Source organism: Carettochelys insculpta, chromosome 5 (genome assembly GCF_033958435.1).
Source record: "Carettochelys insculpta isolate YL-2023 chromosome 5, ASM3395843v1, whole genome shotgun sequence".
NCBI lineage: Eukaryota > Metazoa > Chordata > Testudines > Carettochelyidae > Carettochelys > Carettochelys insculpta.
The window spans coordinates 95499332-95527158 of NC_134141.1; the positions used below are offsets into that span (position 1 = coordinate 95499332).

Sequence of the window (27827 nt, forward strand, 5' to 3'; positions counted from 1 at the left end):
TAAACATTTGTTCAAAATCTTTTATTTGCTATAAAGACAAAACACCAAAATAGATACAAATTATACTATAAAATTGGTTCAACGGGGTAAAAACTTTTAATTAAAATATCTTGATATATTTAAAACAAAAGATAAAATGAAGCCAAATTTTTCTTAACCCAGAGATTTCTGTAAAATTTGCTTGCACAGTAAGGTGCTAATACAAGTTAGCCCTTAAGCCCTGGAAGTCTTAGGAATCAGTTACATAGCAAATATAAAATTCATTGTGAAAGTGAACTTTGGTAGAAGAAAAATCTATAGGACACCTGAGGTAGTAGAAATTGGAATAAACAGCAGTAGACGTTATTTACAAACTTAAGTACCAAATAACATTAAGAACACAAAAATAATTACACAATACAATTTTCAGTCCAGCTTTGATCCAAAGAAAATAAGAATATTACATCACATCTGCATTTTAAAAACACCACAATTACCAGCAAGCCGAGGGAAATGCAAACAAACTCAAACAATATGCATTTGGACATCTAGAGGCAGTGAGTTTGAAATGTGATAGGCATGGTGATCTACAAAGTAATACTGATTAGCTGAGGTTCATCAGTGTATACAGTTTACATTTCTGCCAGAAAAAGTACTAATCTGACAACTGATCTTCCAGTACATGAATTGGCAAGAGTGCATCCTTTAAAGCTTGCACATAAGAAAGACTTGGAAACAATCTTATTATAATAAGGAAGAATTCTAAGTGGTTAAAAAAGCAAGAAAAAGTCAAGTACAATACAGTTAGAGCTACCAAACTTCACATTTCGTTTTTTTTTTTTTTAACTCTTCAAAGTGTGCCAATCTTCCAGAATAATGGAATGTAAAATTTCAAAAAGAAATACACATTCACATCTAATGAAAACTGTTCTATTAGCATGAGCACTATCATTCCTGTAAACTTATCTTAAACATATTTTATTTCCAATTTGTTTTATGTACATTTTTAATGTACTATAGCTTATTTCATTTGTCCTGAGTCTTTGAAAATAACCAATTCTATTTCAGTCCAACAATTCAACTGGCTTCTGAAGAGTTAAAACTTGAACAGTTATTTTTTAAATGGATTAAAACACAATCAGTACTTGATTTAAAAAGACCCCCCTCCCAAAAGCAAAACTGCCATTTTCCTTCAGAATTACATGCATCAGAACCTAAAAGCCTGCCTTTAAAACCACTGAAAGACTGTTTTAAAAAAAGAAAACACCTGTTCAGAAGACACAAATTTTGTGGTACTGGTGAAACTTTACATCAAACTTCGTGTTGCTTTTTAAGTCCATGTTCATTTCTTGTTAAAAATCAAAATTTATTAGGGTAAGGTCATATTTTTAACAGATTTTCAAATTACATAATCATCAGTTGTTACTATAACTAGATGATGTATTGCAGAAGGAAAACAGCATGTAAAACTTTATATCAGTGATGAACATGAATACAGTTTTGTTACACTGGAAGACATGGGTGTCCAACCTTTTGGCTTGCCTGGGCCGCATTGAGTGAAGATAGTCTTGGGCCGCATACAAAATATAGTTAATGTATATAAATCACATAATAATGTTAAAAGTTTACGATCTTGTGGGGCCGCATTACTAGCTGTCCAGGGCTGCATGCGGCCCGCGGGCCGCAGGTTGGACACGCCTGCTGTAAGAGTTTGAATCCAGAGCCTGGTCCTGCTCCTACTTAAGTCAAAAACAAAACTCCCACGAACTTTAATGGGAGCTGGAGGCATGGCTCTAGACAGGAAACTTGCCTACACGGTTTACCAAAATAAACTGTTATATGAAAATAGGCTCAAAAACTAACATTTAATATGATCTGTGGTTACAAGTTCTTTTTATGCAGAGAAATCTTCCTTAAAAAATACCTGCACTATGAGAGCCTGAAACTATCAGTATTTTATTCCAGATTTCAAATAAATCTATATTTTTATTCAGTGAGATATTCAGTGACATCTAGTTTGCAGTTCTGAAGATTTGATTGTTTTAAAGATCACCTTTCCCTGAATGGCAAACAAAATGAAAAGTATAGAACATAACTTCAAAAAGGAAATTACAGGGCCAGCAGTAAATGCACCGTAGAACCACAGCTGCCTACTCACATTTTTAATGAAGGCAGAATATGGTTTTAAAAGTATAGTCCAGTTATGAAAAACTGAATGGAATAGCAGAACCCTCTGCTTATGGACACAATGTGAAACAGAACAGTGATCCTGAGCCCCTCAGCTGCCAATATTGCTGAAAAAGTGCTCCGAGAAAAGAAAATCACTTATCTGCTAAATAATCATGCAGATTTAAAGAACAAATCTTTCTTGTTCACCTTGAGCCAGATCTCTGAAAAGGCACAGTTCACGTATTTCTTCTCAAGTTGTGAAAGTTGCATACTGAGTTTACATAACGATCTCGATTTGTCAACCACATACTTAGGTAAGGATCCTCCACTAGCCTTAAATCCTTGATGTATAATTAAAGCCAGTAGAATAATACATGCTGCAGTGCTAAACTGCACTACAAGATGGGCACTGTTCTAGATTCAGTAGCATCTTCAGTAAATCATAATTTTTACATAATTAGCTACCATGTAGTACGGAAGACAGGGTGTTTCAGCAGTTCCCGTGATGGGGGCCTGTCCTGAGGTTGAAGTTCTAAACACCGAAGGGTTACATCTCGTAAACCAGGAGACAGGTGTGAGGGGATTGACGGAGCAGTAGTTGCGCTTGCAATCTACAGACAGAAGGAAAAATGTATTCAAGATGTTATAATCAACAGAATTTTGGACTCCCCTTTACTCCAGCAGATGCTGACAGAATAGACAACAACAGCTCATGTCCAGGACCAATATTTCTCTGCATATTGTACAAGTAAGTTAAATTATAGAAAATAAAGTTTTGGCCCTGACCTCATTTAGCTTTCATCTCTGCTTTCCAAATTCATGCCCTCTGCTGCTACTCTTAGGCTAGGTCTACACCTGCCGTGGAAGACCTAACACTTAGGTCGACCCTAGAGCACCTTGTGAGCTGGGAAGGATTAAGGAAGGCCGATGGGAGGAGCACTCCCATCGGCATTCTACAGTGAGGACAGGGACGAATACTGATCGCTGCTAAATCGATTTTTGGTATGCAATTGGCATACCTAAAATTGTGTAGCAGCCATTGATAGTCAAGGTAAATGTAGACCCAGCCAAAGTCTCAGTTATCTCCTTGCATCCTTTTATAATTCTTTGGGACAACACTCCCTGGCATTCATCAACTCAATGAACTGTAAATTGCTACACTTACACCTTGAGAAGCATTATTCTTCCTTGAACAGTACACATCACAGATCTAGTAAGAGTTGGGTATCTGCCTTATGCCCTCCATCACAGTGCCTTGTCAGTGCATTTGAAGCACAAGTACTAAGTCTGAAGTGTAGTGCACTCAGGTGATTCATTCCATAGCCCCTCTATTTGAATGCAAATTAGGGTTAACTAAAATGATAGTTGTGGTCATGTAGCACCACAGTGATCATTGTCTTGACTGAGACCATCAATCAACACGTGTGCTGCTGAATAAGAGAGCAATATTTGATTGCTGCTTATCTGGGTTTGATAAGACTGAATGACTACTAACTCTTATTTTACAGTATTTTGTACTTGCATTCATGCATGCTATTCAACTAGACTTCTATTAACATTTTAGATGTTTTTATTAAAAAATTAATAAGAATTCTAATTGCCAAAAACAGTTGAGAGAAAAGGGTTAATACCCTTTATTAATGTTCTAAGATTGGCATAATTTTGATGGACTGGCTATTTTATTCAAGTATTGTGGGGTTGGAGATGTGCACCCTAAATATCTATTTTTAGTTATGGATATTTCCACAGGTTACACAATATTAATGCACCCATCACATAATTTGTACTCCAGTGATCCAACCAGAGGTGGGAAAAGTACCAAAAAAGTTACTTAAGTGTACACACACACATCACATCTAGACTGTGCTCAAGCATACAGAAGAGAAAGCAGCTGCACTTTTACTAAAGTAACTGTTGGGTACTTTTTCCACTTCTGGAGCCGACAAACAGGAAAGTAGGAAACAACGTATGACAGGTATCAGAGAGGTAGCCCAGTTAGTCTGTATCTTCAAAAACAAGAAGAAGTCCTGTGGCACCTTATAGATTAACAGATAGTTTGGAGATGAAGTGGGTCTTTGCCTATGAAAGCTTATGCTTCAAAATATCTGTTAGTCTATAAGGTACCACAGGACTTCTTGGTTGTTTTTGAATGTATGACATGATTCTGGAGATATCACGGATCACTCATGCTTTGCTCCCCTAACTTAAGGGCATATTCATATCTTAGTACAGTAGACCCCTGACTTACATGGGGGGTTGTGTTCTTGCAACCCCTGCGTAAGTCAAATTTCTGTGGGAAGCACCAGTTTCCTGGTCAGTTTGCTGGCGGGGGGGCGGGGGGCTGGGAAACTGACCAGCACATCACTGGTCAGTTTCCTGGCTCCAGCTGTCAGGGAGCCAGGCACAGCTTCTATCCAGCTTCTTCCACCTGGAGGAACCCAGGGAGAAGCTGCCATGGCGTGGCTGGCTGTCTGTCCAGCTTGCCCCAGCTGGGAGAAGACGCACAGGACAGACAGCTCAGGGAGCCAGGCAGGCAGACAGCTGCAGAGTGGCTTGCAGTTGCACTTAACTCATGATAGCCAAGTTAAGCATAACTGGAAGTTGTGCATTTCGGGGGTTTACTGCATAGGACTCCTTTAAAGGCTATTCTTAGCCATGAATTGTTTTTCAAAGAAAAAATCTAGAGGAAGTCATCTGTAGTTACAGTGTAGCATATTTACATCAGTGCAGCATTTGTAATAAAATGCCTTATATACAAAGGAAGCATTGCAATTATTTTTCATTGTATAAATCATTTTTTCCTAAAATCTATACTGCTATACATGAAATCGAGAACTAAGTGCCAACATTCACTTTATTTATAATACAAGCTATCTCACCTTAAATATTAAAGCAAGGTGATTAGAGTGTTTCTCAGCATTCCAAGGTGGTTTAGCACAAGCCATTTCTATAATAGCACAGCCAACGCTCCATACATCACAGCTTCTACCATATTGTTGGCCCCGCAGCACCTACAAAAGGAAGATACATCAGGGTTTAATATAATTAATTCCATGTCCTTAATATGATACGATACATGCATTTTTCTATACATACAGAAGCCAAATCAAGTGCTTTTTAATTCAAATTTTGGGTTAAGGGATGTAAATATTGATATGTTTAATTCATGTATGAAGTACAATAATAGCAACTAAATGGCCTGGCCAAACAAAAAGTTAGTGCCCTGTAATTAAGACTGCTCAGTGGTAATCTGCATGACAGAAAAGCAAGTCAATCTCTCAACAATCTAGGAAGAGAAGGAAACTAAGACAGCAACAAAACATCATCTTTTACATAATTGCAATTTTTATGATGAGATTACATTAAATTGTGCTTCACTTACACATACCATTTCAAAGAATTTTCTTTTACCATTTTTCTGAATTATTTGTACAAAGCTCTAATAAACGTCCTGCCCCAAAATTTTCAGAATGGCTTCTTACCTCTGGTGCCATAAATGCAATAGTTCCCAACAACTGTCCCTGAAACTCTCCTGCACCAGTTCCCTTTGACGCCAACCTAGCCGCAGCTCCAAAATCAGCAATTCTTAATCTATGACCCGTGCTGTCAATTAGCAAATTGGCACCTGTCAATGGCATAACAAAAATACTGCTAGTTGACTTTCTGTCAAAAACAAAAATACAATGAGATACATCTCTGTATTTAAGAAAAGAACTAAGGGTCTGATAAATGCATGAAAGCAAGGAGCTAAGAACAGCCCACAATTGTCTAATAATGGTGATCTGTCTTCGTTATGCTTAGATAACATTACACACACTGACCTGAGAATATCCGAGATAAAAGATTTAGAAAAGCAGTATGAAATCTTAGAAGTGCGGCAACTAAGAGTAGGAAGTGAAGTACAGCCCTACAAGACGGTGCTGTCTAGAATTTAATGAAGGCATTACACCGCTTACTATGTGAGATCCCCTACAAATATCTTACTTCCTTCTATTTGAAAGTAAATGGCTCACATCTACTTGAAAATAACTCCAGAAAATGGGGAAGGGTGAGGGCAGCAAAGAAAGCACTCTCTTGAAATTTGGTCTCGTATCTTAAATGTGAATATAAACTGACACATGAAAGCCTGAAATCAATGACCTGGGACTTTCTACTGGATGTTTACTGGACAGTTTATTTGTAATCAAAATTCCATAGATTTGGAGGATTGCTCATCAGAAATGGCCAAAATGTGGCTATTCATCTGAATCTCTTACCTACTAAATTAAGCTGAGACCAAAGTTCAAATACTAAAATGCTCTAGGGCCACATACATATCTAAAAAAACCCGGTGCTCAATAAAAACAAAGAGAAAATGCTATCTGAACATTTTTGACCTTCAAAAAGATCTGAGTTTGATCTGCTTTGCTTGTGAGCTCAACCAATCTGCTTATATCTAAGTCAGCCGCTGGCATCAGCACTTGTCTCCAACATGCTGGAGAAATATGTTTCTAAGCCAGAACTAGGCAACCACAATTAGTGAGTGGGCCACATGAGTGGCCCTCTCCGCTCCCTTCCCCACACATCTCTCATCCACTGGTACCCTGTACTTACCTGCTCTTCCCCTGCCCTCCCAGGACTTTCGGAGCACTACAAATCTGTTGATTCTCACTCCATCCCTGCTCCTCCCTCTCCCTCTCAGAATTGAACAGCTACAAACAGCTCATTTGTGGCATTCCAGCTCTGGGAGGGAGAGGGAGAAGCATGGAATGTATGTGAAATCAACACAGATTTCATCTCCAGTAAAATGGAGAAACAAACAATAACCACCCTCAAATAATCAAATTTGTGTTCTGAGTTCTAATAATTAGACAATTCCTAGTTCTTACCTTTGACATCCCTGTGGATAATCTGATTCTCATGGAGATAAGAAAGGCCACGCAGCAATTGTTCTGTGTAGTTAATAACTACTGATTCTTTGAAGGCTCCATATTTACTTAATAAATGAGCAACTGATCCTCCTGGAAAACAAATTATTTATATTTTATCCAATATTTACACTTATGATTAGCATTAGGTAGTTTTGGCTGACAAAATTTTTTCTATGATTTTATTGGACACTCGTGACAAACGTGTGCTAACTGTGTAAGCAACTAACTCTATCCTGATCACAGCAGTGTAATTTGCAACTGCGACTCAGTACACATTTTGAAATGATTTGCCTTAAATAGCCCTTTAAAAAGGAAAGCTGAAAAAGCCTTATAAGAGTTATTGAGTTCTGTTGCTAATGGAATGCACCCACAAAAACATTCAATTTACCATACTAAGTTTCTGAAGAAAAATTTGAAATATTGTTCTAAATGACCATATTAAAAACATAAGCTTCCCGTGTAGCATTCCTCTGGACCTTACTTTTTTCCTTTTTCTTATTATATTTAATATGCAACAATCACATTTTTAAAATTTAATAGAAAAATGCAAAAAAGCCATTTTTCTATCATTTTTGTTTTCTAAAGACAATATTTACACATCTCAAGCAGTGTTCTCTGTAAACTCTACACCTGTGTGGCCAGTCAGGAGAGATTCAAGTACACCCCACCATCTGATTAGCAAAGTGCCTATGGCTAGGTTTATTACCATTGGTGATGCACATTTACACATGGAATGGACATGAACGACACATCTCGAAGAACACCAGTTACAGAATAGATAACTGTCCATTTTTCAAGTGACTGTACATGTTCATTCCAAATCAGCTGATTCCAAGCAGTACCCACAGAACTGGACAGGAGTTCATGGCTGCGTTGACGGCAGCACAGCTCTGCCAAATCCAGCATCATCTCTGGCTTGCTGAGTGAAGGAATAGTGAGATATAAAATGTGTGGACTGGAGACCACATCATAGCCCTACAGACGTGCTGGATTTGAATGTGTGCCAGGAAGGCTATTGAAGATGCACGAGTCCTGGTTAAGAGGATCCAATCCATCTGTGGCAACGGTACCTTTGTCTGCAGATTCATATGTATGAAGTGATCCAGTTCAAAAGCTGATGCTTAGGGGCTGGAGAAGCCCTGCATCTGTACCGGCTGTGGGAGGGACATCAGGGAGCTGCTGGGTAGGTTAGCCTAATGTACAACCCGTTAACCAATTAAATGGGATTTTACATCCCTAAGAGGGACCATAGCTGGACTTCACTCTTGTGGAAGACAGCGTACTGGGGATCCTAAACCAGAGCCTTGATCTCCAAGACATACTCTGTTGACTTTGCTACCACTAGGAATGCTACTTTCCAGCACAAGTAGGAAAAGCAGCAGGGTCCAAGCAATTCAAAAGTCAGTCCAGTGAGCCTGGAGAGGACCAGCTTGAGATCCCACTGCAGAATAGGACCTTATACCTGCAAACAGTCATGTGAGGTCCTGCAGAAATCTCACAGCCACAGGAGAACTGTCTGTCCCTGAACTGGGTCATGAAGAGAAAAAAGAGACTTAAAATGCACCAGCCTCTGGTTCCTGAGCTGTAGCAAAGAGCCCAGAATGTACTGCACTGGAGCAAGCTTGGAGAGATATACCCCACTTTGATACCCAGTGGGAAAACCTCATCCAGTTCATCTGGTAGGTTAGTCTTGTGGATGGATTTTGGCTCTTCCAGCAGGACCTGCTGGACCTGCTCAGTATGTTCCTCTATGCTCAACCATGGAGCATCCATGCCAACAGATGCAAGGTACTATTGCAGGAGCCAAGCATGCTCCTGCAACAACAACTCCAAATGGTTGGGAAGTGTCTATGGGGAGTATGGCACCATGTTCATGGGCATCCTGAACCCAGTGGCAAGGCCACAATGGGGCAATCATGACAACTTGAGCCATGTCCCATTTAATCTGGAGTTGGACCTGAATGGTGAGAGAGATCAGCAGGAACACAACAGCAGAACTTTGAACCAGGACAGGAGAAAGGTGTTGAAGAGAGTGCCCCTGCCAAGTACACATCAGAACCAAAAACAATGACTTTCTGTTTTGCCTTGTGGCAAATAGGTCCCCAAGGGGAACCCATTCCCCCTCAAATTCCCCACCTCTGGAAGATTATATGGGCCTCTTCCAGATGGAATGACCACTTGTGGTGAGAAGTCCCTGCTGAGGTCATCTGCCAGGGGTTACTGATTCCTGGGAGGTTATCAGCTTCCAGATGGACGTTATGGCTGACGCAGAAATCCCAGAAAACGAGTGCTTTCCAGCACAGAACTGACGAGCCCATTCCTGCCTGCTGATGTAGAACAGCAAGGTTGTGTTGTCCTTGAGGCCTTGCACCACCTTACCAAATGTACGCAGCAGGAAGACCATGCAAGCCAGATGAACCACTCTGTGCTCCTTGACATTTAAATTCAACCTCGCTTCCTCCTGGGTTCACAGCCCCTGAGTTTGGAGATCACAGAGGTGAACACCCCAGCCAAGATCCACAGCTTCCAACGCTAATGTGAGGGAGTGAGTGGAGAGTTGAACAGGAACATTCTCTGGAGTGGTTCACCACCACAGAGCATAAGTACTGCCAGTGGGGTGAGGGCATCACTACAACCTTATGCAACTGGTTCCCAACTGGAAGTAACCCAATGTCAGCCATTGCAGGAGCAGCCACCTGCAGAGTCTAGTAAAAACAACAAGAATTCCTATGGCACCTTACAGACTAACAGATATACTGAAGCATAAGATTTGTTAGCAAAGACCCACTTCTGACAAAGTCTTTGCCTACAAAAGCTGGTGCTCCAGTATATCTGTTAGTCTGTAAGGTGCTGAAAGGCTTCGTCTTGTTTTTGCAGACACAGACTAACTTGGTTTCCCCTCTGATACTTGTCAGCATGCAGACTCTAGTGCAGAAGACTATAAACGTACATGCCACCATATGGCCCAGTTGGAACTGGCAGACCTACAGGTGCAGGTCAACTCAACTATGAGGTTTACCACGGCTTGGAATCTGTCTAGTGATAGGAACACTTTTCTACAAAAGTCAAGTTAAATTCTATCATTTGAACCGGTACTTATGTGAACTTTTTGCCATTGACTAGGAGTCTCAAGGACTGCCTGGTCTCTAGGAAGACCACGATGTTGTGTTGGGCTTGGGACTCCCCTCGATCTGCCAGTCCTCAAGATACAGGTAAATCTGGACATCCTTTCACTTTAGATAGGCCACCATTACTGCCATGCAGTTGGTAAACAATCTTCACAACACAACCAGGCCAACCAATATTGAACATGTCCCACCATACGTTGAAGAAAATGCCTATGACCTGCAAAGATTGCCATGTGGAAGTATGTGTTTATACCAGCACTGGCAAGGCCAGAATGACCTGTGCTGCCTGAAAGGCCTTTGGTGCTTCCACATGCCACTGTCTTTCTTTGCTACTTGGCATCACTGGAGCAAGATGGGGCTGGCTTGACTGTTCTGCCTGATCAGTCCCCAACTTCCAAACCAATGTGTAGAGCCATGCACCGTGTGACTTGCCTCAGCTCCTGACTTCCTTTTGCCCTTACAGGACACTGGGGAGCTTCCCTTCACTGGAATCTTCATCTTCCAGATGGTAATGGCCTCGATGGCACCATCCCGATGATGGCACTTGCAGAGCACTCCACACCAAAGTTATGGTGCTCAAGGCCAATCCAATCTAGTCTCTGGGGCAGGGTCAGTGCTGACTCCAAGTGTGCCCTGCGATGAATGTCCCTTTCCTTCTTTGCTCAAGGCTTGAACGATTCGCAACTATGGAAATTTTTGCTAATGCTCCTCACGTTAGGCAGCTGTTATGCAGATTACTAACAGATAACTAACATTACTAATGCTTGCACTCTAGACATTATATGAAGCCTGGAGATCAGGGCATGCTATGTACCATCCAGGACACAACCAACTCCAAACTAGCTAGCAAGCACCTAATGAAACACTGAGGGAACTCTATACACTAAACACAGACTGTGTTGCAGAAAGAGCAAAAACTGGCTTAAGCATAGCAGATACAGTGTATCATCACTGGCTGCAAAAAAGGACACGGGGAGTGGGGGGAAGCATGCACTGCCCCTTATTCTGCACCCAGGAGGCACCACACCAGATGTCACCAGAATGGCTCCCCTATGAGTATTGCCGAGGTAAAAACCTCCGGCACCAGTGCATGTGATGAATACATACACCTAAAGGGAAATGGACACAAGCAATCACTGGAAGAAGATAAGTTTCTTTAGTTAATTGTATTTAAACTTGCATACATGTGTTTGGCACACACGCTGAAGTGCTCACCAGTGAGTATCGAGACCTTTATATCGTACACTCTTAGTTCAGAATATTCAAATATATTTAAGTCAGTGGTTCTCAAACTGTACATTGGGACTCCAATGTGGATCACAACCCTGTTTTAATGGGGTTGCCAGGTCTGGTGTTAGATTGCTGGAGTCCAAGGCCGAAGCTGAAGCCCGAGCTTCACTACCCTGCACAAGAGTGCCAAAACTTAAGCCCAGAAGCTTTGATTTTAACATATCTGCCCAGGGTTGAGGCCATCCTACCCACAGCAGTGGGACTCAGGCTTTGCTGGCTCCCTCCCTCTTCCATTCCTGGGGTGACAGGACTGATGTGAGCTCAGGCTTCAGTCCCTTCTCCCAGGATCACATAGTAATTTTTGTTGTCAGAGGGGAATGATGGTGTAATGAAGTCTGAGAACTACCACATTAAATCTAATCCACTTTTCCTCCCAGAATCAAAACTGCACAAGGACTTCGTCACTACTAACTTATAAACTTCATCTGCTTTAGCCCCATTCATAAAGTACAGGTAAAATTTTTTCACAAGAAATCCCACTCATTACAAATACATTCCTGAAATTCAGGACAAGCTGAAAGGATTTTTTGCTCAACTTCCCAAACAAAATTCACCTTAAGCACTGAAATGTTCAAGTATTTTGGAAAGATACTAGTACAATTACTCAAACACACAGGTTGCAAAGCAGTGTAACTCAAACTAGTGCTGGCTACTAGTAGCTACAAGTATACTAACAAATGTGCAAATTGCAGTCACACATTAAAACATATTAACATGGAAACACACAAATCAATGCTCATTTAACAGTGAAAACCTTGGAAAATAGAGAATTACTTTCTTCCTAGCAGAGGAGCAAATGTACATTTGCGTTTTATTCCCACAGTTTGGTTACCCCATGCGATATACAAAATGCTGTTTACCTGCCATCCATTCTATGAAGAGATTATAGTTGCTCTTTTCACAGGTAGCACCCAACATGCGAATGATATTAGGATGGTTCAGATGACTCATCATCCTTATCTCTTCTCTCAGTGCTTCAACTACCTCTTCCTGCTCAGAAGATGTGTTCCTAACATATGTCACCTATTTCAGAAAAACATTTACGTTTTACCTTAGATAATAATTTTGAACTTCATGTGAATTTGAATTTCCTAATGCTTATTGATTTCAACAGGAGTTAGGCACCTAATCTACTCAGGTTCTTTCACAAATTCCATTAGATGCTTATCTGCATCTCTAGGTGCCTAAATACCTTTGAAAATTCGGCTCTAAGTGCATTTTTCATTACTCCAGTCCTCAACGTCATCCCATTCTTCCTATATCATATTCTGCTCATCCTCTGTGTTTATGCTTCCCAGCTTTGTGAGCTAAAACTGAGGCACAAAGAGCGGATCTATAAACAGTTGTGAACATGAAATGTAATATCAAATACAATGCTTGGAGCTGTGGCTGTAGGACACAGTCTCCCAACATTAACTGCTTTAAAGTGCTTCTAGTACTCAGGAGACTGAACATGTAAATACTACAAAGAAACCACAGAAAATTAAGTATCTTTCTGAAGGAGGCAGAGGATATGGTTGACCACTGGACTAGGATACTGGAAGTAAAGAGTTTTTAGTTTTGGCTTGTAGCTAGTCTTAACTAATTGGGTAACCTTGTGCACATGGCTTATGACATGGTCCACAGAAGTCCCAAGTATTTCGGCTTCAATTGACCTCATTTCTTGAGATAAGGCCTTAAATTCTTTGATAGTCTCCGATCCTCTCTGAAATGGTGCACATAACTACCATTTTCCCACATCAGTCTAGTGTAAGTATTTATTAATTTTTGCAATGTGCCTTACAGGAGATTATTTAATTTTCATTATTAGTACTATTGACTCTTAGGAAATAGGCAAGAATCAGAGGGAATTATTTGGTTTTGATATTATCTGTAATTTGTTTGTATTGTAAAAGAGGGATCTTCAAAGATACAAATCAAGAGAAAAAACTACATAAACCTGAATTGGAGGGAAGAGAAATGACAAAACCAGAGGAGGATTTCCTGGATTCTCCTGGACTGGATTCTGAATAATGAAAGGTTACTTTCCAGTAACAGTTGTTTAAAATATATTGTCTGCAGATGCACAATGCAGGCATCCTGGAACCCTTTCAAAAGAGAAAACTCTTGACATACATGAATGTCCTTTGAATCAATAACTCTGGAAGCAACAGTATGAAAGCCTCCTCCATTGTGTCCAATTCCAGAAACATCTTTTTAGTCTCTGAAGTAACAGGAGAAGGAAAGTCCTAAGGTTCTGGAGACTATGCGGTATATAAGTACTGACTACCATAATATTCAGATCCATGGTGAGACCCTATTATCCTAGGGCGAACTGGGATCATAAGAGTTCATATGTGCTGGGATATGCCTGAAACTGATCCTCAATTCTAATATTTACTAGATTTGAAAGAAAAATATCTTGCAAGGAAGCTTCCCTGTGTCTTTGCTTCCTTTTTGTTTTGTAAGAGGAGCTGCACAGGAGGTGAAGCACTTAGAGCCCTTCATAGACCTGACATCCACTCAGAAGAAACAGATCTAACGACTCTGAATCTGAAGACTTGAAAATCCTTGCATCACTCTCTTATTCTCTGATCTCAGAACTTAAAAGTCAGAGTTTATGACCAAAATGGATGACCAGACCATTTTGTCTGACGTCACATATATCACAAACCATTAACCGTACACCTAGCCACCTTCTTATCAAGCCCAATATCCAGACTTTAAAGCAAGGGTGGGCAATAATTTTTGCTGGGTGGCCACTCCAAGATTTTGGTGAGTGGTCAAGGGCTGTACTTTTCTATGGGGGAAATGGCGGATGCAGGGTCTGGAAGGGAGGTTGGGTGCAGAAGAGGGGGTAGAGGACTAGGGGTGCAAGAGAGGGTGTGGTGTTGTAGAGGGAGTTTGGGTGAAGCAGGGGGTTGTGCCCTGGGGAAAGTATTGGGACACAGGGTCTCGCGGGTAGAGGTCCAGGAGAGTATTATGGCCTGGGGGAGGAATATAGAAGCAGGTAGGATCTAAGAGGGAGATATGACCTGGGGCACACATGCATGTGCATGCACACACAGAGTTTGGGTGGTGATTTGGTGCAGGCAATTGGGTGCAGGGTCCAAAGAGGGGTAGGGGTGCAAGAGAGAATTCTGGCCTGGGGGAGTGGTGTAAGGACGGCATGAAGGTTCTGCGAGGAAGTTGAGCTGGAGATGGGGGGTGGGGTGGGGATGTGCCAGAGGCAGGCTCTGACTGGGAAACACTTACCTAAGCAGCTGCCACCAGCAGCACTCTCAACTAGGCTTCCCTGCCTGCCAGCAGCCCCAACACATTGGCTGTTCCACGTGGCTCTTTGCTGAAGTAGGGGAGGGGGATCCTTCATGCCCTCCTTCCACCCCTAGCAAAATCTCTCAGCTCCCATTGACTAGTTTCTGGCCAATAGGAACTGAGAGATTTTTTCTGAGCAGAAACAGTATGTGAAGCTCTCCCCACTCCACAGCACAAAAACTACAGGAAGCAGCCCTTTACGCAGTGCTGCTTCTGCTGCAGGGGTGAGCCACTGAGCCAGTTAAAGGACTTGGTGGGCCAGGTCCAGCCTGCAAGCCATATCTTCCCTGTCCTGTCTTTAAAGTCTTGCTGACCTGAGACACCTTTAGCAGAAAATCTCTGTGGAGGTCTAGCAGATCTTAAAATCCTTCTCCATAAAGTAGCTGTTGTATTTGTGGCTCTCCTCTGCTATGTATATTGGACAAAACAGAAAGTTTCTTTGCCAAAGGATGGACTAAATCCGACATCAGAAATTGGAATACATGTAAACCTATAAGGGGTCACTCTAACCTCCTGAGACATTTGATAATGGACTTAAAAGTAGCTGTTCTTCTGTAAAAGAATTTTACCAAAGGATTACAGTGGGAAACATCTGAATTGGAATTCATATACAAATGTGACAACTTTAATCTGGGCCTGAACAGAAATGTCAACTATCTTATGCATTAGAAGGACAACTTCCCCACCTTTGATACTTGCAGGAATGGAATACATCCTACTTAATTTTCTTCATCAACTGGTCTACTAGTGACAGGTAACCCCCCTTTTTTTCCTTTCCCACACCTGCTTCTCTGCTACATAAACCCTGAACTTTTCTACTCCATTTTTTTCTGAAGAAGTGGGTCTTACCCACAAAAGCTCATGACCTAATTAACTGGTTAGCCTACAAGGTGCTACAGGACTGCTTGTTATTTGTGAAGCTACTGACTAACATAGCTGTATCGTTGAGCCCTTCTAATACAGACCATTATCGAAGCATTTTCCATATTGAGGATGCTGGTCCAACCCAGATAACTCTGTGGAGTAAGAGAATTGTCTCTTAAACAACATAAGCTTCTTCACAGTGGACAAGTCCTTTGTGGGCAAAAGCCTAACCACTTCTGAAAAGAGTTCATCAAGGACACTGACAGCTATGCAGTTAATATGGCCTGCATGGGGAACAAATATCTGGTTTTCACTTAGAATTCAGATACTGACTTGGTGCGTGAACTTGGTTGAGGCACAAAAGTATTTAAAGAGCTACTGAAAAAAGAGCTACACAAAAGAAAAATTAGTATTTTGAATTTAAGTGAGGAAGAACCCATCTAAATGTAACACTAAATCCCTATAGAGAAAGAGATGGTTTCTGTGACTATACCTGACAATAGGGATTACTTTGGAAAAAAGTCAGAAATTTTTAATTTTCAGGATTCTAGAATAAAATATAGGAGCAAGCAATGGAGAATAAAACAGTGGAGGAGCAAGCAATGGCTCACAATGAAAGGCACTGTGGATCTGCAGAGAATGTCATAAACAGTAAACATTATTACAAACAGCTCCAAGTAAATACCTATTTGTTCCATTTCTTTCCTTCTGTCTATTCAGTCAATAAACTTTTAGAAAATACTCTCTGAAATAGAGCACATACCTGTTTCACTGCCATCAACGTCCCAGTCCCTACATCTTGAGCTTGATAACAGGATGAAAATGCTCCCAGGCCTATTTGCTGACCTTTGAGCCATTCCACATCTTCTCTGTAATGATGTTTTGCTTTGGTATGTCCAGGCAGCGTTTCTGGTGTCTGCAAATTCAATTAAGATTAGCTAAAAACTTCAAGTGCCTTTATGAAAACTATGACTTTTAAAGTTAATTAGGGGCAACAGTCTGATCCCGTCAGTCAATGTATTTCCTTACATCATCTTCAAGCCTGAGATCACTAAATGGGACAGCTGATTACTAGTGCCAGACATGGGAATGCTTCTTCTATATGGAGATGGTAGCTGACTATAACACTGTACATTTAAGAATCCAGTTCCAGTATACTCCAGTAAGAATCTTTTTGAAAAGGAACTAAAATATCTATTTATAAGTAACTGTTTTCAAACCAATTGTGTTTAATAAAACGAATCGCAAATTTAGGCACAAGCTGAAAGAAAGAGCCTGAAATACCCAATTCATACACCTCTCTTCCCTCATTATCACACAGCACTTAGAAGCTCCATTTGAAATTGGATGCCAATATACTAGGTGCCATTCAAAGACATGGTAAGAGTCCCTGCCTCAAACACCTTACAGTCTAAACATATAAGATGGTCAGAGGGAAAACAGGGCACAGAGGCTACGTCTACACTAGCCCCAAACTTCCAAATGGCCACGCAAATGGCCATTTCGAAGTTTACTAATGAAGCGCTGAAATGCATATTCAGCGGATCATTGGCATGCGGGCGGCCGCAGCACTTCGAAATGGACGCGCCTCACCACCACGCAGCTCATCCCGACAGGGCTCCTTGTCGAAAGGACCCCGCCTACTTCGAAGTCCCCTTATTCCCATCAGCTCAGGGGAATAAGGGGACTTCGAAGTAGGCGGGGTCCTTTCAAAAAGGAGCCCTGTCGGGACGAGCCACGTGGCAGCGAGGCGCATCCATTTCGAAGTGCCGTGGCCCCCCGCATGCCAATGAAGTGCTGAATATGCATTTCAGCGCTTCATTAGTAAACTTCGAAATGGCCATTTGCGTGGCCATTTCGAAGTTTGGGGCTAGTGTAGACATGGCCAGAGAGTGGAAGTGACCTTTCCTTCCATATTTTCTCTCTCTCTGACCTCATTGGCTCTCAAAGTTTCAATTAACATGTAATGATAGGAACCAAATCTACCTCTCCATGCTAACCTCTCTGATCACCTTTAATTTCCTAACATATTTGATGTGTCATCAACTCTCATTCAACATGGCAAAAATCAAAGTATATTTTCGCTTTCCCACAAACATCCCCTCATCCCTTAACTCCCTCCAACAATGCAATGATCCCTGCCATTTAGGCTTCCAAACTGGCTCAAACTCTTTTCCCTTCCATATATAGGCCCTTATCAAATCACATCAACTCTTCCTCTAAAATTGCTATAAAATATGCTTTTCCTCACCATTCCTATTTCTAAAACTTTTATCTGTTATTTGAGTAACGAATGTAGTTTCCTCTACTCTAGCTTCCATATCTCCCACCTAGGTACTCTCCCCACATGTACTACTATTAAAATTCTTTTTCACCCCTGCTGCCTGCTTATGACACTTGAGTTCCCCTCAACTTCTGCATCACATTTAACCTCACTGTCAGAACACCTGGCATAGCTCTTTCCTTCTTACATCTCTATTCTCACTTTTGCTTACTCCACCTTTCTTTCCCTTTGTTATCCTCTAAGTGCTTTGTACCCTTTACCCATTCTTGTCTTCACACTTTCTTCTATACCACTTGTGCCCAGATATCTCCTTGGGGTATCAGATGATGTGTTTCCTCCAAAAACATTATCAAAACATTTCAACAATGGCCTCCACAAGAGTATATCAGTACTTCAAACTTGTAGTGGCAGCTGTGTGTTTGAGTCAGACTCCTAGAAGAAGGCACCGTGTTCTGTTTATTAGATCTGTAGTTACCATTTGTGGTGCCCTACACAGCCTGAGCACGTACATCCTCCCCTCCCGCTTTTGGCGGCTGGGTGCTTCTCTGAGGCAGCGCTATACTCAGGGGCTGCAGAAGGGGCTTAGGAGCTGTGGGGGGCAGGAGCAGGACAGAGACTGGTGGAGGTGCAAAGCAGGGGCCAAGGCCTGGCACACTGTGTGTGTGGGGAAAGGGCGGCTGTCCTGGCCCCACAGCACCTTAGTGACAGCCCTGCAGAGCTGTGGTCCAGCCCAGGGGTGGGGGACACCAGCCAGCTAGAAAGAGAAAAAGCTGGTGAGTGGCATTAGCACTGGCTATAGCCTGCACGGATATAAGGGGTAGGGCTGCTGGAGCTGGTGCTGGCCGCAGCCTAATATCCCATCCCTAAGCACACCAGCATAGGGTGCCACTAACTTAGGCACTTCCATGTCATGCCCCAAATTTAGAGGTGTCCTACACAGCTGTGTATGCCTAAGGATGACCCTCCTCCGTATGTCTGCACAAAGAGAAGAACACAATACAATAGTGTTCATTAATAATGGCACCAAACTGAAACATGAACTTACTACAGAACTAAAAACAAAACAAAAAAACCCCCAACCACAATATACTCACATCCTGCTGAATAATTATGATATCTTCACCATTTTCAACATGTAGCTGGGGTACTACTGGTAGGGCATCTTGAGAAGCTGACATTGCCATGGCAATAGCTAAAGCTTCCTCTTCTTCAGCTTCCATCTTTTCCTTGCATTTCTGATTATGATTTACATCATCTTTGTATGTGTCGTCATTTTCCACCCGTTCAGGAGAAAGAACTGCAACTTCCGACTTGAATGTAACTGTGCCATCACTTGTAGGCATAGATGCCTCAAGTAAGTCCTCAATACTGGAATTGAGCTCTGCATTGACATCCAGTTGACTACTCTTCTCCTCTACTGGTGTGAACACTGTCTCTTCACTTGGTATGACTGCATTACTACAACTGCTACTGATGTCACACTGTAGAATGTCATTCAGATCAAGTGTCATATTAGTTTTTGAGGCTTCTTCTTGTCTGCTCATATCACCTGGAATAGGTCGAGATGGCTTTGGCCTGTGTATGTGACTGGACGGCATAGCCCTGGCCTGGGTAAAAACTGGGGAAAGTTTCTCTGGTTCCTTATTTTCAGAACAGTTTCTTTCAATGTGTAGAGAAAGTTTCCGTTGCGTTTGAGGAGAAGTGGAGGGTATTTTGCAGGGAATGAATCCCTGAGGTCTGACTTTAGACACATCTATTACAGGGCAAACTGGTACGGATGGGGTTGAGGGCAGTATTGGGAATAATGACTGGGAGTGACTGGATGAGGGAGAAAAGTTCAAACACTGACTATGAGGTCTGCCTTTTGTTTGAATGGCTGGCTTTGGTTGTTCAGTGGTTACTGCTGAAACAGGAAGTCCTAAAGAAATGTCAGCCAGTGTCTCAGTAATGTCCTCTGGACTGGCACTCAGTTTTTTATCACCCAACCCTCTTCCACTTTTCCCTGATAACTGAACAGTATTGCTGGGAGTATTACAATGTGTTGTTTCTGGAGAGTTATCTGGAGCAGATGGCTGCATAAAGTCATCACATCTGCATTCCACGGAATGCGCCTCTTCCATGCCTAGCTGGATGGCTTCTGCAATCTCCATTTCATCTGCGATTGCCAACAGTCGTCGTCGCATCCTCGTGTAATGAGTTGAGCTGGTCACACTCAACATTTCTAACAGTTTTACAAACACATGGGGTACTCTTGCAACCATTCTTGCAGCACTCAGAAATACTCTCCGCGACAATTTCCCCACCATAGAGTGGGAATTATCAATCGACTGCAAGGCAAAACGCAAGAGGGACAGCAGTTTCTTATACCTAAAAATAAACAAACAATGTTATATATGTGTGTCCATGTATATAAGAGAGTTAAAGCTCATGTACTGACATAGAAGCAGTGTACAAAATTCATATAAAATAGATCAAATAAAATACCAAATCTCCTCTTCTATTTTAAAATAGATAAGTACATTCATGGCTAATATACTCATTATTGTATGAATGTTTCTGAATATGTTTTATAAAAGGCATATTTTCAAAGCTGACAACTAGCTGTCTAGCTTACGCATTAGTCATTTGTTCTTGCAAAAGTCAAACCTTTGCTTTGGATAGCTTAGGCATCCATTTTTCAAGACCTGGTCAACAATTCAATTGCAAAGAAGAAAAAAATTACCTGTCAACTACAGTGTCAGCCTGTAAAACATCCCCACTGACAATGTGAGGGTAAAATTCACCAGGGAATTCCAATAAAAGTCTGTCTATAAGACAAAGACGTCCAAGTAGTGCTTGCCAGTTGTTTGATTCAGTCTGGGTTCCAAGAATACAATTTAAGATGTAATCAACACCACCAATACCAATGGACCCTATGAAAAATAGTTTATAAAATGAGAATTAAAGCTACCCCCAACCAAAATTCTATAAATCTACGTTTTACAATTTGTTAAAAGGTAAAGATACTGTGGTTATAAAGTACATAAAAATAGAACACTTGTCAGAATTAACTGCCTCCCCAAGAAAAAGTAGAAAGGTCTCTAAGCAGCACAGTTCCCTTTACAATACTGACTTTTGATGCATTCTTCAATATAGTTAAAATGATCCATAATGTTTGCTTACAGACAAAAATACATATCTATAATTTTTTATGCATAATAAACTCCTATTACCAGATTTAAGTATTTCTCTACCAACTGCGAGCTCTCCTGCTTGGCCTTTGCACATCTCCAACAGTGTTGAAACTGAAAGTTGACTTGTGCGGCTATGGGAAATGAAAAATCAAAGTTAAATCCCACTGCTTATATTTTTAATTAAACATTTTTAGTATTAAAATTTCTGGAATTGATCTATCCATAGACTGGTGATTATTTTATATTCTTATTAAGAAGTTATGCTAGAATAACTTGAGTGTGATTTTATCTCATTTTCCCCCTCCACCTTAAAAAACGTTTTGGTATTGTTCACCTAGAATCATGCAATGCCTTAAGATCTACTATAAAATCTAATAACACCCATTCTCTGACCCGCATCATTTAAATATAAGAATTTCTGAACTTTTATGTTGTTTTCTGGGAGAATTCTTTTAGTATAGAAAAAAACCTCAATCTGATGATACAACCTTACCCACATACACAAATGACCAAATATAGGAATCAAACAACACTCTTTTTCCCCCCCTTTAAACAAATGACTGCGTTTTCATCCGATGTAATTTCTTTACATTTTTCAGATCAACACTTATTCTGTAAGTGGGACAATAAAAATGTTTTTTCGAATGGTAATCTCTATTAATATGCAAAAGTAAGTGCCAAACGCTAATATAACGAAACAGATGTGTATGGTGTTTTGTCACATAGCCAATATCATTTTTGGTACTTATATACCTATAGCTTGATATTATAGACTCTCAGAACTGGAAGGGACCTCGAGAGTTCATTATTGAACTTTTGCATTCTAGTACAAACAAAGGTAGAGAATTGAGCCTGAATCACTATATTATTATTAGTCATTTTGCATTACAGCAATGGCGGGAGATCCCAGTCAAGAATGCACAGCTTTACTATTTCTGGTACAAACAGATTAAACAGTCCATGCTCCTCAGAGGCCATAGCCTAGAATTACTATAGTACTGAGTCCTGAAAGAATGGTGCATAATGTTGCAGAGGAGTAACAGCACCAGACCAGGGCAATACAAGATAACTGAGAAGAGTGGTAATAACATATACCCAACATTTCAAAGCACCATTTGCCAAGAAATAAAAGGTAGCCCCTATAAACTCAGTAACAAAGAATGCAACATCTTTTAAGTATTGCACACACCGAAAAATTATTAGGTTCCCCCCAAAGTACATCGAGTTCTGTCATGGTAATTTTATTACTACAAAGACTTCTATGAGCTGTAACAGCATATTTGCAGCCCTACTTGCTGTATACCTCTTTTAAGCTACAGCCACCAAGAATATACTTTTACATAGAACAGATGTTCTAAATGTAGATTTAAAATATTGAAAACATGAAGACCTACTAAAACAAAAAACTCATACCTGTTAGCATCTGCACATTTAACTAATATAGTCTCTACAACTGGCTTGAGAAGTCGCTGTAGTTTTGTCCTTTCTGCCAAACTATGACAAGGAGTATAAACCAGCATGGCTCTTAATGTTTTCTAAGAGGGGGGAAAAAGAAATATGAAGTCAAGCTAACTATACATCAACTCATTATAAAAATGTTTCTGATAAGGTTTATATAATGCACATGAAACAGTTCTTTTCAGTATGACATTCAAAGGGTTAATAGCTTACTACTGTATATTGTTAACTAATGTTAGAATCATTCAATCTGAGAGGCTGGTGGTATTAACACTGGAAGTATATTAAATACCAATACCTTAATTCACTGTACCAGGCATCTGAAAATATTTGGCCAGATCCTTAGCTGGTGAAGTCAGTGAAGCCATGCCAATTTATATCTGCTGAAGATCTTGAGTGCTCAATTGGGTCTGACTTTCAGCTGTAATGAGCACCCACAATTCTCACTGACTTTTCTTGGAGCTGTGAGCACACAGACGTTCTACAAATCAGTCTCCAAGCTACCAAAATGTCACAATATGGTAAGTGAACAACTACTTACTAAAGCAGCAACATATACTTTGTAGACGGGGTCAGCACAGACCATTGAGAGCACACTGCAACAGGATTCCACCACAACATCTCCTGAGATACTGGTCTGAGATGATCCACTAGCTGCTCCAGCACTTGTGTTGTTTCCATTGTTGCTTCCAGAATTTCCAGTGCTTTCACCATTAGCCAGTAACAGAGCACCACTAACATCATGGGAAAGACGTCTAAGTGCCATCTCCCGTATATTCCAGTTTCTAGAAAACAAGCAGCCTACTAACTCCATCCCAAATACCTAAAAAAGTAAACATTCTATGACTTTGTTGCAAAACACAACATTACAAGCTTAAGTATGGCATTTCAAGAAACATCAAAAATGGGGTTAAAGTAAAAATGCTATCTTATTCTTTTATGACAGCAGATATCAGCAGTACCTGTTGTCATACAAAATGAAATACTATGAAAAGTAACATACATCTTTCAAAGACTTAGCTATATTTTTGCAAATAAATTAACATTCCACACTTCATTTAAAAATATTATTATAATTCTGAAGCCAATTACAAACCGATAGTTAGCTTTACAAGTAGTTTCTTTGCTTCCTTTCTGTATTCAGTCAGAAAATAATTTCTGCGTGAAAAATCAGAATGGTAGTTCTGCTGGCCAAGATGCCCTATCCACAGGATAGGTACAGACAATGACAATGGAAATTCCCACACACAGCCTTCCTGAAATGCCTGATCCATTAGCTGATCCCCTGTTTAGAGTCTATAGAATAGTTCATCTTTCATGGTATTTTGTTACTTGGCATCTCACTTATATTAGTGATAATTGTGTTTGTGATGTGATACCTATTTGGTCAGAATTAGGACCAAAATGACAAAGTCCTTCACTGAACAGGGTTGTAATATTCTCCAATGTGAAAATCCCAAATGAAAAACAAGGTTGGGGGGTGGGGGGGAGAAAGCTTCTTGAAAATTATTCTTTTACAATCAACCAACTGTGAAGCCAATGAGGTTCAGAATAATTTTTGGAATACCACAATGTGCTTCAGGATTGTGTCAGGAATTCCAAACAATGATTTCAAGTTTACAGTAATTTTTCATATTTTTGTTGCATGCACATAAGAGGTATGTCATACTTTTCTTAGTGTTCCTGAGTGAACCTACTAAGCAATTTCAATACAATGTTCTGTGATACTCTTTTCAGACAGACTCAACAGAATGATGTAGGAACTAACTTTTTGCTGTATGGATGCTTGTAGCCATTTCACAAGTGATTTCTCATACTGTATTTTAAAAATGAGCAAGTAGGAGGTGCGTAACAAAATGGAGCATTGAAAGAATTTGGAACAGGAGGAACAAGACTCTGCTGTTGAGTTGGCATTTAAATCAAATAAGGGGCAATACATCTCCAGTCATCTGCTGGCTAATATGCACAACAGTGGCTTCTTTGGAGGAAGAAAGAAGACCTGGAACAAGTGATTTTTACACAGGCAGCTACTGGGATAGACTTATCTTAAAAAAGCAGGGAAAATTCCACCTCAAAATGACAAATTGCTTTAATTAAAATTTATTTTGTAAAATTTAAAAAACAGTTACCTGAATCCATGGCTCAGCTAAGTCTTTATAGCTGGGAGGGATCTGCTGAACCCCGTAATGAGTAAGGTTAAAACTACTATCTTGTGTTCTCCTTTGAGATCCAGCTGTGGGCTGCTGCTGAGTTTGCTGCTGAACCACACGGAGAACTGAAGGAGAATCCACAGGGCTTGGCAATTCATGGCTACAAATAAACAGTGAATATTTATGAACAAAATGAACAAAGCGAAACATTTACACACTTTGAATATCTATACTTTAACTAGAAATGTGAGATTTACTTTGTTCAGAAAAATGAATGCTTACCTATAGAAATCATGAGACCTCCACTTAGATCTGCAAAGAGGGCATATAAGTGGCTCTCTGTTTCTTCTACATTCTTCTGCCCCTGCAATGCAGTAAACATAAAACAATATAATGCCTGAAGTATATCATGGACTTAGTGGAATGTAAAACAAATGTATGGTTATAAAATCAAACGAGTGTATTTAACTTTAAATTGGAATATATCCTTTTCCTATTAAGGATAAATGGAGTGCCAAGTTCAGCTGTCTGCAACATACTGTATAGCTTACAAGACATAAAAGAATATTGGACCACCTTCTTCTGATGAAAGATACAAGCTTTCAAGCTTACACAGAGCTGTTCCTTAGATTTAGGAATGGTAGTCCAAGGCTGGGCCTACATGAGCCCCCTCCATTCTGAAGGCTCATATTAATAAGGAAGTTCGGAAAATGCTGATGAGGCGCTGCCATGAATATGCAGTGCCTCGTTAACATACTGGCGGCTGTGGCAATTCGAAAGGGCCACTTTTGAATCTCACACTGCCTGTGTAGCCGGGGGCCTTTTGAAACAACCTCCCCAGTCTTCAAAGCCCCTTCTTCCCAAAACAAATGGGAAGAAGGGGCTTTCGAAGACCAGAGGGCTTTTTCGAAAGGCCCCCAGCTAAATGGGCAGCGTGCGATTCGAAAGCTGCACTTTTGAATGGCCGTGGCAGCCATTATGCTAATGAGATGCTGCATATTCAGAGCAGCACTTCATTAGCATCTTTCAAACTCCCTCATTAACATGCCCCTTCTGAAAGGAGGTGGTTTATGTGGACATAGCTGAAGTGTCACAGCTAAATACAAGGTGGAACAGATTGCTACAGATAAGGAGTTAACATAATGTAAAAGGCCATTCAAGGTGAAGTAGGCAGTTAGCATCACTGTCCATATGACAGGAGTTTTAAGTGGCTTGCAAATTGTTATAATAAATCCACACAGTGCATCATGAGACAACTCATAATCCAAGAGGATCACATTCTGAAGAGAATCCTTCCAGAGCCCCGTCTTCTGCCAGCAAACAACTCTCCAACCTTGCCAAAGTCAAAGGCAAGCTCCCTACCACACATGTAGGGATACATGAACTCAAAGCAATGCCTGATCTAGTCACAATAGATGCAAAACCTGATGCTACTATCTCCCCTTCTCCACTGAGCAATTACCTCCCCTGCAACACATCTTTCAAGATCCGTAAGTCCTACACCTGCGTGCTTCAATACATGGTTACCACATCCTGTACACTAAATGCTTCAACCATCACTGTGTGGGTGAAACCAATCATTATGCTTCTACGTGAACTTGCACAAAAAGGCAATAAAAGATAAAATTTTACACCTTATCAGCCATAGCCAAACAACTTTCACAAAACGTTCACTCTGTATTTGACCTCTTGGTGCTCAAAGGGAACCTGCACAACTCCTTTAAAAGACAAACCTGGGAGTTAAATTAGATAACTTTTACAAAACACTAAAAATTATGGACTCAAAGACACTGGATTTATGGCTCACAATAACAATCTAATCCATAAACTTCCTTTGCCCTACTACTCTAGAAGCGTTAACTGCCCACTTCACCTTAGTCTCTTGCAACTTAACTTCTTAAGCTAAAAAAACAAACAAACCTTGTATTTAGCTGTGACATTTTGGGTATCATTCCCAGACCTGAGGAAGTGCTCAGGTGTAGACTTTGGTGCAAAGATCTCTCCCATCTTGTTTTTCTAATAATCTGGAACCAGTGTGGCTAAAGCTACATTGTAAATTGCAGCCATGCTTTCACTATGCTGCTTCTCCTAAGGCAATATTCTTCATTTATATTAACCGTGATGATATTCCACCTTAACATCCACTAGTTGATGGAATTTCAGTTAAGTTCTCCACAAGCAACACAGAGCTTCACATTCATCTTTCAGCTCTGTATGCTTTTAATATTGATCTGACACAATCTTGTCTCATTACACTATCAACAACCACCACGGGCTCAGCGCCTATTGATGTCTGATGCCTCCCTCACTATTTCCTTCCATCTTGCCTTGTCCAGTGCAGAGTGGCTTAGGTTCTGTAGACTAGCTCTGAACCCATCTACAATATCATCTATCTATTCTCTGTGGGTTTGCCTGTCCTATGCAAACCATCCCTTATACCAAATACCAAGGTGTCGACTTTTTGCTTGTTGTTCATTCTGCAGATATGCCCAAATAACTGTTTCATTATCCATTCTTTGAAATGCAAGTTATTGTGCTGTGCTACAGTTTGTTTGCATATTTAAAATCACCAGCAATAAATGTAAATAAAACAATGACATACAAATTGACATGCAGTGATGATGTAACTTATTCCTGCAGCCATCTTCACACACAGTCAGGCTCTCTTCATCTAGCATGCCTAACAAACAAATGGGACACATCTGCTCTTCTTCATCCTTCATACTGTAAAATCAAGACATTAGCAATATGAAAAAAGTTCAGAGACTGGAATCTAATACAGGTATTGAAACAAATAGCGATTAATGAGCAATACTGGTTGTCATGATACTCTACAACAGGAGGTGGGAAACCCCAGGCCTGTGGTCTCCATCTGGACTCAGGGGCTCCTTTCCATAGCAGCTGTCCGGTAGTGTGCTAGAGGTTTTGGAGGCTTGAGCCTTGCGGGCCAGATCACGCAAGCCAGGTCTGAATCCAGGTTACAGTCTCTGCCAGGGGACCCGGAGGTAATAAGCAGCTCTGGGTGCTACTGCTGCTGTTCCCCCAGCCGGGGGAAGGGAAGAGGAACAGCAGCAGCCTGAGCACAACTGCATGACTCAAAGAAACTTACTTGCTGTTTACTCAATTAT

General features: G+C 40.7%; 1 protein-coding gene across 1 annotated transcript in view; it reads right to left on the reverse strand.

Annotated features, from left to right (window-relative positions):
* Nucleotides 1-592: 592 nt before the first annotated feature.
* MAP3K1 (mitogen-activated protein kinase kinase kinase 1) overlaps nt 593-27827 on the reverse strand; it is an 89451-nt gene continuing 62216 nt past the window's right edge. The window contains exons 7-20 of the mRNA XM_074995558.1: nt 27302-27423; nt 24982-25063; nt 24679-24859; nt 23091-23372; nt 22505-22626; nt 21131-21222; nt 20641-20830; nt 19013-20285; nt 16398-16550; nt 12337-12499; nt 7017-7148; nt 5631-5773; nt 5028-5159; nt 593-2759 (exon numbers count right to left, since the gene is read on the reverse strand). Of these exons, the coding sequence (XP_074851659.1) occupies nt 2610-2759; nt 5028-5159; nt 5631-5773; nt 7017-7148; nt 12337-12499; nt 16398-16550; nt 19013-20285; nt 20641-20830; nt 21131-21222; nt 22505-22626; nt 23091-23372; nt 24679-24859; nt 24982-25063; nt 27302-27423 (3217 nt within the window). The 3' untranslated portion in view covers nt 593-2609. The remainder of the gene's footprint in view (nt 2760-5027; nt 5160-5630; nt 5774-7016; nt 7149-12336; nt 12500-16397; nt 16551-19012; nt 20286-20640; nt 20831-21130; nt 21223-22504; nt 22627-23090; nt 23373-24678; nt 24860-24981; nt 25064-27301; nt 27424-27827) is intronic.